The sequence below is a fragment of the Elephas maximus genome, chromosome 1, assembly GCF_024166365.1.
Source record: "Elephas maximus indicus isolate mEleMax1 chromosome 1, mEleMax1 primary haplotype, whole genome shotgun sequence".
In the NCBI taxonomy this organism is placed as follows: domain Eukaryota; kingdom Metazoa; phylum Chordata; class Mammalia; order Proboscidea; family Elephantidae; genus Elephas; species Elephas maximus.
The window spans coordinates 9785427-9799002 of NC_064819.1; the positions used below are offsets into that span (position 1 = coordinate 9785427).

The 13576-nt window shown below is 40.1% G+C and overlaps 1 protein-coding gene across 1 annotated transcript in view; it reads right to left on the minus strand.

Moving 5' to 3' along the window:
- Window positions 1-8316: 8316 nt before the first annotated feature.
- The window catches only part of TMEM39A (transmembrane protein 39A), a 44206-nt gene continuing 38946 nt past the window's right edge, over window positions 8317-13576 (minus strand). Inside the window, exon 9 of the mRNA XM_049877155.1 lies at window positions 8317-13259. Coding sequence (XP_049733112.1) covers window positions 13026-13259 — 234 coding nt within the window. The 3' untranslated portion in view covers window positions 8317-13025. The remainder of the gene's footprint in view (window positions 13260-13576) is intronic.

The following is a 13576-nucleotide window of genomic DNA, read 5'->3' on the forward strand; positions in this document are numbered from 1 at the left end:
TTCACTGCTGCACTAAGTGCTTTTTTCTCTTGTATACTCCGGGAGCCCCACACCCCCGGCTCTCTCTCCTGGACCGCCCCTTCCCCACCACCAGCACCCACACACCCAGTTCCCGGCTCTCCTACAGCGCAGTCTCTTCACTGATGTCGCCTCTGCTTCCCGGACCTAACCTGACACTTCCCTGAGGACTTCTTTCCTTGCACAAGAGGCTGCCCATTCTCCCACAATTACACAGACCACAAAAGGTCAGAAAAATACAGGGTCTGTGTTCTCCTAAGGAGCCCTGGTGGCGCAGTGGTTAAGGCACTCAGCTGCTGACGGAAACATCAGCGGTTTGAACCCGCGAGCTGCTCTGCAGGAGACAGATGTGGCACTCCGCTTCCTTAAAGGTTTACAGCCTTGAAAACCCCAGGGGGCAGTTCTGTCCTGCCCTTTAGGGCTGCTGAAGTCAGAACTGACTCGACTGCAGCGGGTTATGCTCTCCTGGTTCCCCACTTCTGCTTCTACACCAATCGCTTCCTTCCATCTCATACAAGACTTTTATCAGATGTTACAGCAGCCAGCTATTGTACCTTTTACCATCCCTTGTGGCCGTGATACTGTCAATGCCCCCGATTCCTAGTCTTTGGTGCCAGGTTCCGTTTCCTCTCTCCCGTACTTCCCATCATCATCCTGGATGACTTCGACATTCCTAAGGAAAACCTCCCCCACGCCCTGGCTGCAGCTGCTGACAGCTTTCACCTCTACCCAGTTTTAATCTTTTGTTCCCAGGGTAATGCATCATTTCACAACCCAAAACTGTGATTCCAAACTCCCATATTCCATTCTCAGAATCTTCTCTTATTCTTGCTCCCTTATGCCTTTTATTTACTCAAATTACTAATGCCTAACCCTGGCCCACCCCTATTCTTTCTGACATACTCCCACCAGACTTCACACTTCCTCCCCTAGCCATTCCGGACCCCAAAGTGCACCACCTCCGCTCTTCTCCCCAGTACCAGCAACTCCCTTGACCACTACCATATCCGCCTGGCAAACCTCTGAACTGGGACCAGGGCTCTTACTGTCCATCTTTTCTGTCCTTTTACTCTGTTGAGTTAGAGAAAAAGACAAAAGCATGATGTAAGTACCTTTAGAAATATATGGTCTACCACCTCAGCAACGGCCTCACCTACAAATCCATAATCCGTAACAGCTATTCCATTATTCGGAGGCTCCTCCTAGACACTTTTTTTTTTCCACTTGCTGTTGAGTCGATTCTGACTCATGGTGACTCCATATGTGTCCGAGTAGAATTGCGCTGCACAGGGTATTCAATGGCTGATTTTTTGAAAGTACATTGCCAGGCCTTTCTTCCAAAATGCCTCTGGGAGAACTTGAACCTCCAACCTCTCAGTTAGCAGCCAAGTACACTAACCACTGGCACAACCCGGTGACTCCCTCCTAGATGTACCCCTCTACGTGGGGATAACTGCTCCTTGTTTCACCACAGACGTTTATGCTTTCAAATGCATTTCTTCAACCTCCCACTGCCACTTGGCCTTACCCGTAAGTGTATGTACCCCTAGCCCCATTGCTCCATTCTCTTTTGCTAAAATCACCAATGATCTAATAAGCCATCCCTATAGTCACTCCTCAGTCTTTTGACTTCCTTTTTATACTTTATGCTGTTGGTCATTCCCTTCCTGGAACTCTCTTCCTGGTTTACCTCCTCTCTTGGATTTCCATTTTCTTAGCCTCTTTCATTTGAAATCTTTCTTTTCCTCTACTCTTAAATGTTGTTTTCCATTGGAATTCTGCCTGTCTTTTCTCAATCCACATGCATTCCCTACAGTATCTTATTTATGCCCAGGGCTGCTTCTACCACCCATACATTGGTGGCTCCCCTCCCACAAGCCCTTATTTTTCTTGCATGGACTTTAAGTGGTCAGTTAACTGGTCTCCCTGCTTTAAGTCTCACTGACACTCTCCTTCTCCAAAGCTATCCTCCATCCTGCTGCCTAAGACATACCAAAAACAAAACAAAACAAAACCCGTTGCCATCAAGAAGATTCCGACTTATAGTGACCCTAAAGGACAGAGTATAACTGCCCCTTAGGGCTTCCAAGGGCTGCCTGGTGAATTTGAACTGCCAAACTTTTGGTTAGCAGCTGTAGCTCTTAACCATTACGCCACCAGAGTTTCCCTAAGACATACAGAGGCTCTCAAACTTCATCATTCACCAGAATCTCCTGGAGAGCTTGTTAAAACAGATTGTTGGGCTCCACCCAAAGTTTCTGACTCAGTAGGTTTTGGGTAAGGCCCGAAAATGTCCATTTCTAAAAGGTCCTAGGTGATGCTGACGCTGCTGGTCTGGTCGGGGATTACACTTACAGGATCTTTGACCCAAGAATCCTTTGTATCTTAAGTCCAAAGTTACTCCTCTGCTTAAAATCTTTCATTAGCTGTCTTGTGTCTACGAAAATTCTCAGACCTCTGTCTGCTTAAGAATTACTTGGGGGGCTTGCAAAAGGTGGGCTTCACACTCAAGTATGGTGCTTCACAGTCAAATCTCTGACTTAGGAAATCTGATGCAGTATCCAGGGATCACCTCTTTGAGAACTTCTGGCCTACAAGATAATAAAAACCAAAACCCCTTACTGTGTAGTTCAAGTCCTTCTATAATCTATTCCTTGCCTAGCTTTGTAGTATTATTGATCGACAGTTTTTAAATACCTAGTGCAGGTCCACGCCTCAGATTTTTGTACACCGTGTTCCCATTACACGAACCCCCCTCCCTCAATTATATGGTAACCTCTGAGTCCTCCTCCAAAGTGCATCTTACGTGTCATTGCTTCAGTGAGGCCTTCCTGGACGCTGACTACAGCCTCCAGCCTCATGTGGCAACTTCTATCAGTCCCTTCTCTTTATCACCACTGTATTGAGTATATGCTTCTATCACTGAGCATCCTGCATGACAATTGCTGACTTACCTGTCTCTTCTACTAGTTAGTGAACACTGAACATCACTATCTCCAGCACTCAGCAGGGTCCCGCACGTAACTGTCCAGTCCACAGAAACTGGGGGGACAGGGGGCAGCAATGGTGGAGGTGATCGACGGGGAAGGGAGGGAAAAAAGGCTTAGGCAATACAAACATGGAATCAGAGTAAGTAGGGTATTGAAGAACATTTCCATTATGCTCATCCGTCTACTGAGACATTCACCCTCCTTAGGTCACCAAGAAAACTGTCAAGTATCTTTTTTCTTTTTCTAGTATCCCAAGTTGACCCTACTTCACCCCCGCCCCCACCCCCACCAGGTAAAAATATATATAACAAAACATTTGCCACTTCAACATTTTTTACGTGTACAAATCAGTGGCATTAATTACACTCATCCAGCTGTGCAACCGTCACCACCACCCGTTTCCAAATGTTTCCATCACCCTTAACAGAAACTCAGTGATCCCCAAGCAATGACACCCTTTCTCCCCCTCGCTAGTGCTCCTTTTGGAAATGCTGGTGGCCTAGTGGTTAAGAGCTACAGCTGCTAACCAAAAGGTTGGCAGTTCAAATCCACCAGGCATTCCTTGGAAACCCCATGGGGCAGTTCTACTCTGTCCTACAGGGTTGCTATAAGTCGGAATCGACTTGACAGCCATGGGTTTTTTGGGGAGTGTTCCTGTTATCCATTAAGGAACTTTGGTCGCCATACATTTTGCCTATTCTACCCAAAAAACCCAGTGCCGTTGATTCCGACTCATATATACTTCATATAAGTGAGATCAAAAAATACTTGTCCATTTATGACTCACTTATTCCACTTAGCATAATGTTTTCAAGGCTCCATGTTGTAGCATGTGTCAGGACTTCATTTCTCTTTATAGCTAATACTCTATTTTACATAGATATCACATTTCGTATATTCACTTAGCTGTCGGTGGAAATTAAGGTTGTTTTCATCTTTTGGTTACAGGCAGTCCCTGGATTACAGATGAGTTCCGTTCCTAAACCTGTCTTTAACAAGAAATTTGTACACAAATCAGAACACTTACGTATGGTTCATAGCTAACTTCAGTTAGTCGAGTGTTTGTCTTGTTGTTGTTAGGTGCTGTTGAATCTGTTCCGACTCACAGCAACCCTATATACAACAGAACGGAACAGTGCCTGGCCCTGCATCATTCTCACAATAGCTACAACGCTTCAGCCCATCATTGCAGCTACCTTGTCAGTCCATCTTGTAGACAGTCTTCTTCTCTTTTGCTGACCCTTTACCAAGTGTGATGTCCTTCTCTAGGGACTGGTCCCTCCTGAAAACGTGTCCAAAGTACACGAGGTGAAGTCTCACCATCCTTGCCTCTGAGGAGCATTCTGACTGTAACTTCTTCCAAGACAGATTTGTTTCTTCTTGTGGCAGTCCATACTATCTATATTCAACATTGTTTGCCAACACCATAGTTCAAAGGCATCAATTCTTTCTTGCTCTTCCTTATTCACTGTCCAGCTTTCACATGCTCATGAGGTGATTCCAAATACCATGGGTTGGGTCAGGCACAACTTAGGTCACAAGGTGACACCTTTGCTTTTTAACACTTTAAAGAGGTTTTTGCAACAGATTTGCATGTGGCAATATGTTGTTTGATTTCTTGACTGCTGCTTCCATGGGTGTTGATTGTGAATCCAAGCAAAATGAAATCCTTGACAACTTCAAATATTTTCTGTTTATCATGATGCTGTTTATTGGTCCCGCTGTGAGGATTTTTGTTTTCTGTGTTTTAAGGTGTAATCCATATTGAAGGCTATAGTTTTTAATCTTCATCAGTGTTTCAAGTCCTCTTTGTTCTCTGCAAGAAAGGTTGTGTCACCTGCATATCACAGGTTGCTAATGACTTTTCCAATCCTGACGCCCTGTTCTTCACGCAATCCAGCTTCTCAGATTATTTGTTCACCATACAGACTGAATAAGTATGGTGAAAGGCTACAACCCTGACACGCACCTTTCCTGATTTTAAACCACATGGTGTCCCCTTGTTCTGTTCGAATGACTGCCTCTTGGTCTATGCACTGGTTCCTCATGAGCACAATTAAGTGTTCTGGAATTCCCATTCTTTGCAATGTTATCTACAATTTGTTATGATCTATACAGCCGAATGCCTTTGTGCGGTCAATTAAACACACAGGTAAACATCTTTCTGGTATTCTCTGCTTTTCAGCCAAGATTCGTTTGACATCAGCAATGATATCCCTTGCTCCACATCCTCTTCTGAATCTGGCCTGAGTTTCTGGCAGTTCCTTGTCGACATACTGCTGCCACCACTTTTGAATTATCTTCAGCAAAATTTTACTTGAGTGTGATATTAATGATATTGTTCGATATTTCCACATTCTGTTGGATCACCTATCTTTGGAATAGGCACAAATATGGATCTCTTCCAGTCATTTCGCCAGGTAGCTGTCTTCCAAATTTCTCAGCATAGATGAGTAAGCACTGCATCCATTTGTTAAAACATCTCAATTGGTATTGCGTCAATTCCTGGAGCCTTGTTTTTCACCAGTCCCTTCAGTGCAGCTTGGACTTCCTCCTTCGCGACCATTGGTTCTTGATCATATGGTACCTTCTGAAATAGCTGAACATCAACCAATTCTTTTTGGTACAGTGACTCTGTGTATTCCTTCTATTTTCTTTTGATGCTTCGTGCATTGTTCAGTATTTTGCCCATAGAATCCTTCAATATTGCAACTCGAGTCTTGAATTTTTTCTTCACTTCTTTCAGCTTGAGAAATGCTGAGCATGTTCTTCCTTTTTGGTTTTCTAATTCCAGGTCTTTGCTCATCTCATTATAGTACTTTGTCTTCTTGAGCCGCCCTTTGAAATCTTTTCAGATATTACTTAATTTCTTCCATTCGCTTTAGCTGCTCTACATTCAAGAGCAAGTTTGAGTCTCTTCTGACATCCATTTTGGTCTTTTCTTTCTCTCCTGTCTTTTTAAAGATCTTTTTCTTTCTTCGTGTCTTTTGTCATCCCATTGTCTTTTTAAAGATCTTTTTCTTTCTTCATGTCTTTTGTTATCCCATAGCTCATCTGTTTTTCGGTCATTAATGTTCAGTGTGTCAAATCTATTCTTGAGATGGTTTCTAAATTCAGGTGGGGTATATTCAAGCTCATATTTTGGCTCTTGTGGACTTGATTTAATTTTCTTCAGCTTCAACTTGAACTTACATATAAGCAATTGATGGTTTTTCCACAGTTGGCCCCTGGCTTTGTTCTGACTGATGACATTGAGCCTCTCCATCATCTCTTTCCACAGATGTAGTGAATTTGATTCCTGTGGATTCCACCCAGCAAGGTCCATGTGTATAAAAAAAAAAGTTGCTGTTTATATTGTTGAAAAAAGGTATTTCAATGAATAAGTTGTTGGTCTTGCAAAATTCTATCACATGATCTCCGGTGTTGTTTCTATCATCAAGGTTATATTTTCCAACTACAGGTCCTTCTTTGTTTTCAACTTTCTCATTCCAATCACCAGTAATTATCAATGAATCTTGATTGCACGTTTGATCAATTTCAGGCTGCAGATGTTGGTAAAAATCTTCAATTTCTTCATCTTTGGCATTAGTGGTTGGTGCATAAATTTGAATAATAGTTGTATTAAGGGGTCTTCCTTGTAGGTGTATGGGTATTATCCTATCACTCACAGGGCTATACTTCAGGATAGATCTTGGAATATTCTTTTTGGCAATGAATGTGATGCCATTCTTCTTCAATTTGTCATCCCCAACATAGTAGGCCGTACAATTGTCCAATTCAAAATGGCCAATGCCAGTCCATTTCAGCTAATACCTAGGGTATTGATCTTTATGCGCTCCTTTTCATTTTTGGTGACTTCAGTTTTCCTAGATTCATACTTCGTACATTCCACATTCTGATTATTCATGGGCGTTTAGAGCTGAACAGCTGTTTCTTCTCATTTTGAACCACGCCATATTGCAAATCAAGGTCCCAAAAGCTTGACTCCATCTGTGTCATTATGGTCGACTCTGAATTGGCAGCCCTTCCTCGGTTGTATTTTGATGGCCTTCCAGCCTGAGGGGCTCATCTTCTGGCACTGTATCAGACGATGTTTTAATGCTATTCATAAGGTTTAACTGGCCAGTTTTTTTCAGAAGTAGACTGCCAGGTCCTTCTTCCTACTCTTAGACTGGAAGCTCCGGAAACCTCTTCACCATAGGTGACCCTGCTGGTATTTGAGGTTATCAGAGGCATAGCTTCCAGCAACACAGCAATACACAGGCCACCACAGTATGACATGTTTTTCTTAGTAGTGTACCTTTCTATGCATAAAATACATTAAAGAACTACTTCCAGATACACTAAAACATCTTTAGTGTAATAATACAGTAAAAGTACTTTGATGCGTGTCACCAAGTAGCACCGGTTACTACAAATCACTGTATGTACCTCGAATTTTTAACGTAATAGGCTTTACAGGGGTCGGTTCAAACTAGGGGTTGTGCATAAGTTGGACAAGCTGGGCGTTCCTAACCCAGGGACTGCCTGTATTGTGAACAGTGATGCAGTGAACACTAGCGTGTATCTGTTTACATTCCTGCACTTAATCCTTTTAGGTATATACTTAGGAGTGGAATTGCTGGGTCATAAAGTAGTTCTGTTTAACTTTTTGAGGAACCACCAAATGTATTTTCCACAGCGGCTGCACCACTTTACAATCCCACCAGCAATGGATAAATGTTCCAATTTCTCCACATCCTTGCCAACACCTATCATTTTCCATTTTTTGGATCATACACATCCCAATGGGGGTGGTTTTGATTTGCATTTCCCTAACGACTAATGGCAGTGAACATGTTTTCACGTGATTGTTGGCCATTCGTCTGTCTTCTTTGCTGAAATGTCTATTCAAGTTCTTTGCCCATTTTTTGACCGGGTTGTTTAAGTTGTAGGGGTTCTTTATATATTCTGAATACAAAACCCTTATTCAATACAAGGTTCCTAAAATTTCTCTTGCAATGTAGAAGTTTTCTCTTCATTTTGTTTATAAAGTCCTTTATTGCACAAAAGGTTTTAATTCTGATGAACTCCAAATTACCTATTTTGTTTTTTGTTGCCAATGGTTTTGCTGTCACATATAAGAATTCATTGTCAAGAACTAGATCCCAAAGCATTACCCGTTTGGTTCTACGAATTTTATGGTTTTAGTTCTTACATTTACGTCCTGATCCATTTGGACTTAACTTTCATATATGGCGTGAGGTATGGGTCCAGCTTTATACTTCTGCATATTGAAAATCCAGTAGCCCCAAAACCATTTAGTAAAGAGACTATGCTTTCCCCCATTGAATGGATTTAGCACCCTAGTAAAAAGTCAATTGGCCATAGATCCATGAGTTTATTTCTGGACTCTCAATTCTATCCTATTGGTCTATATGTCTATCCTTCTACCAGTACCAGGTTGTTTTGATTACTGTAGTTTTGTTTTAGAATTGGGAAGGATGAGTATCCTACTTTGTTCTTCTTTTGTAAGATTGCTTTGGCTATTTGGGACCCCTTGAAGTTTCATTTCACTGTGCTTAGAGAAGATGCTTTGTATGATTTAAATCTTTTCAACCTTATTGAAATCTGCCTTGACCTGACATATGGTCTTTCCTCGAGAAAGACCATGTTAGAATGTAGAAGAATGTGTACTGTACTGCTGATGAGTGAAACATTCTATGTTAGGTCTAGCTGGTTTATTGCATTGTTCAAATCCTCTATTGTATTCTTTATTCTACATGTTTTGTCTATCACTGCAAGAGGTATATTGAAGTCTCTGAGTATTACTGTAGAACTTTCTCCCTTCAATTCTGTCAGTGTTTGCTTTACAGGTAGTCCCCAGTTAACAATGTATTTGAGTTACGACAAACCACACTTACATCCCTTTTTTGCACATCTCATTGTTAACAGAATGCACTACATACAATGCTGTAGCACACAATTTGCTGTTGTCATCCGCAGATGTTCACTCACGTTTCCAGCTCCTGAAGACAAAGATCAGATTTCTAAAGATACTAAAAAGCAATGATGAAAACTTTAAAAAAAAAAAAAAAAAGAGGTATTCAACTTACATCGGTACTGACTTACAATGGAGTCGTAAGAACAGAAACCCGCTGCAAGTCAGAGACTACCTTCATGTATTTTGGGGCTGTGATGTTAGGTGCATATATAATTGCTATATCTTCTTGATGAATTGACCCTTTTATCATTATATAAAGTCCTTTTTTGCCTCTTATAACAGATTTTGACCTAAAGTCTATTTCGTTTGGCATTAAAATTCCCACCTCAACTCTTTTTGTTACAATTTGCATAGAATATTTTTTCCCATGCATTCACTTTCAATCTGTTTGTGTCTTTGGGCGTAAGATGTGTCTCTTGTAGACAGTATATAGCTGGATTTTCTTTAGATCCATTCTGCCACTCTCTGCCTTTTATCAGAACATTTAGTTCATTTACATTCAAAGAAATTACCAATAAGAACTTATTTCTGTCATTTTGTGTCTTACACCTTCTTTGCCCCTCATTTCCTCTTATACTACTAACATTTGTTTCTGTTGATTTTTTGTAGTGAATCATTTAGATTCCCATCTCCTTTACTCTTGTGTATATTTTTAGGATATTTTCTTTGTGGTTAACATGAGGATTAAATATCTGCCATTTATAAGAACATGGTTTAAACAGATACCAACTTAACTTCGGTAATATACAAAACTCTATTCCTATATTGCCCTCCCACCCACATTTGTTATTACCTATTACATCTTTATACATCACGTGCCCTGTAATTTATACTTATTTTTTATTGTCATTATATAGCATGAAGGACATAATTACCAACAAAAAATATCTTAAAAGTGGCCCTTATACCTGCCCGTGCAATTACCTTGAGTGGAGGTTCTTTTTTTTTTTTGTCCTATGTGCAATTTCAAGTTACTATCTAGTGCCCTTTCCTTTTATCTGAAAGACTCCCTTTAGCATTTCTTGTAGGGCAGGTCTGGTCATAATGAACTCCCTCAGCTTTTATTTCAGAATGTTCTAATTTTGCCCTTATTGTTGTAGAACAGTTTTGTCGGATACAGTATTCTTGGCTGACAGTTCTTTTCTTTTAGCACTTTAAGTATGTCATTCCACTGCCTTTTGGCCTTCCAAGTTTTCCAGGAGAAATCAGCACTTAATTTTATTGGGAATCCTTTGTATTTGACAGTTCACATACATTACCTAGATCACAAAGCATTACCCCTGTTTTGTTCTAAGAATTTTATGGTTCCCCAAAATTTCTCCCAATCTATAGGTTGTCCCTTCACTTTGATAAAGTCCTTTACTGCACAGAAGTTCATAATTTTGATAAAGTCTATTTTATCTATTTTGTCTTTTACTGCTCATGCCGTTTTCAGGATTTTTTTTTTTTTTTTTTTTTTGAGAGGTTGATTATGTGTGTCTTGGTTTGGATCTCTTTGAGTTTATCTTACTTGGAGTTCATTGGGCCTCTATGACTTGTAGATTCATGTCCTTCATCAGATTTGGAAAGTTTTTTTGCCATTATTTCTTCAGATATTCTTTCTATTCCTTTTTCATCTCCTTCTGGGATTCCCATAACGCATACGTTAATTCGCTTGACGGTCTACATTTCCATTAGGCTATGCTCAGCAGTCTTGAATCTTTTCTCTTGTTGCTCTTCAGACTCCATAATTTCAATTACCTTATCCTCTAGTTTCTTGATTCCTTCTTTTGAGTCCTTCCAAAGAGTTATTTCAATTATTTTGTCAGTTTCAGTATTTGTTTGGTTTCTTTTAATAGCATCCATCTCTTTTTATTCTCATTTTGTTCATGCATCATTTTCCTGATTTCTTTTAGTTATTTGTGTCTTCCTTAGTTCAAGCTTGTTTAATATTGTTGTATTATATTCTTCGAATCTGTTCATACCCAGGTTTCCATAAAAATAATTTTTTTTCTTTGAATGAGCCATCATTTCCAGCTTCGTGTGCCTTGTGATGTTTTCGTTGTTGTTCAATCCGAGACATTAGACTGTTACAATGTGTTAGGTTTCACAATTCCCTCACACACACAGTGCTGCTGAAAGCACTAATTTCTGCAAGAAACTTTTAGGCAGGCACAGTTAAAACTTTTAGACTTTGCTCACTGCAGTGAGCTATCTAGGCTACTTTTCAGTGTTAGAGCCAGGTGCATTTCTAGCCTTTTCTACTTCTTTTTATTTTCTTTACCATACTTAATCACTACTACCAGGATGAAGGAAACCCTGGTGGTGTAGTGGTTAAGAGCTAGGGCTGCTAACCGAAAGGTTGGCAGTTCAAATCTACCAGGCACTCCTTGGAAACCCTATGGGGTAGTTTTATTCTGTCCTACAGGGTCGCTATGAGTTGGAATCGACTCGACAGCAATGGGTTTGGTTTTGTTTTTTTTATCAGGATGCATTGTATTATATACGAATTCATATATTCTGCAACCCTTGCCCCCCACAGTGTAAGCTCTATGAGGGCAGGGCCTTTGCATTTCTTATTCACTGCTATATCCCAATGGCTAACATAGTGCCTGGTGCTCAATATATATTCATTGGAAGGTTGGATAAACTGAGACTGAATGTTAAGTAATGAAACTTAAAAAAAAAAAGTTACATGTAAAAGTATTTAAGGAAACAATGGCCAATTTGAACAAAGTAGTAGTCACCTTGGGTAGCTACATATATACCTATTCCTTATAATGCTACTGTTACTGAAAACCTGTTAGGAACTCCTCTGCGAGAACTGTTTTCAGAGCTAGTTTAGGAACTATATGATTGGCTTTTTACTTCCTAAGTCATATTTTGTTTCACCAGAAACATCTAATAGTTTAAAAAAACAAATTTAGCAAAGAAAACATAAGGAAATATATTTCAGGGTCTTAAGATAAGCCCTCAGAAGATTAGATGACTAGTGGCAACATTAATGGACTAACTACATTATCCCCCAAGCCCAATGACTTAAAAGGGTTAATGCTCACGAACATAAAAGTTCTGGGGTGTGGAATTACGCAGACACACACACACACACGTATTTTGGATATAGGCCAAATTCTCTGAGGACAAGGAGGTAACTTCTTATATTTTACTTCCCCTCACATCTCCAAACATAATGCCCTTGGTAGGTGGGCTGCTGCTAGACTGAATCCATGATTGCTCAGCTGAGAATTCACCCATTCTTCCAGCTACTCACTGTCTTTAACTTGCTCACATTCCAGCCCACATGGCATTTGCACTCATCATCTCCCATTGACTCAGACATATACTATATGTCACTCACGAGTATGAAACACCCTGAAGACTGTCCTGAAAAGTATTATTTCAAATGGCTAAACTTAAAAGGAAAATCTTTGAAGGCAAAAGAGATGAAAGAATAGGGAAAGTGGCAGCAATATTTTGAGCCTCAAGCCAGCAGCTTATTTAAAAGTGTATTTAACTGTCATAGGATAGAACAGACCAGCTGAGTCCCTGTCTCAGAAATGCTTCCTCTCAATAGGCGACAAGGAGAACCCCACCTAGGACTTGAATCCACTCTTTTTGGTAGGTGTTCCAACAGTTAGCCAGCCAAAGAGAAAGAAAGTGGGTGCTGGCAGGCAGCTGCACGGATCGCCCTTTTTGTCCCAAGAATTAAAGATAAAAACAATTGGAAGGAAAGCAGACACGCCAAAGGTACTGTGTCAAACGATACATAAGATATATCCATAAGTTAATGAGTTACTCTAGAGCCATACAAACAAATCAATCTCTTTACTGGAGAGATATGCCTCTCATATGTATATTATTCAAATATACTAACACAGGAAAGATCACATCACCTTGTTTATGGATACATTTAATATCCCTTACCCTTCCCACCTTTCAAAACATAATAGTATACAAAATATAAAATATCTTAAATATTTATAAAAATCGCAAGAAAAAAATAGAACGTATGAAAATATTTTTATCTGAGTTCTCCCTCATTGCTGAGCGGCAGCTTAATTTGCCTTGAGTTCGTAGCTGTTGAGTGGGTAGGAATATGCCCTGCCTAATACTATTCTGTCCCGAAGGAGCTTAAATAAAACATAGTAGTTGCAGAAGAGAATCAGAGCCATGGAGAGCGTGTGGTTCCACTTCTCGGACCGCAGCAAGGAATAGAGCTGGTAGAAGACGACACTGCCCTCAATAAGGATAAGCAGATTTAACAGCCTTAATGGACGATGAAATAGGAACTGTAAGGAAGTTAAAAAGCAAAATGTTATTTCACACAAGGGTAATGACTGTAGCTTATTTTCACAGTTATTTCTCAAAAAAATAACTTCATATGTTCAGGTTGCTATATGCAATAACAAACAGTCTGCTTACTGGGTATCAATCAGGCTGTTTCTTGCTATTAAAACTCAAACTTTATCCTCTTTGCTCAAGGAATAATGAAATAATTTTATTTCAATATCCGTGAGACATGAGAAGTCGCTATGCACAAAACGCTGACTAGAAAGATTTTTTAAAGATTATATCTTACATTTGAGAAAACAAAAGTATGCTAAAC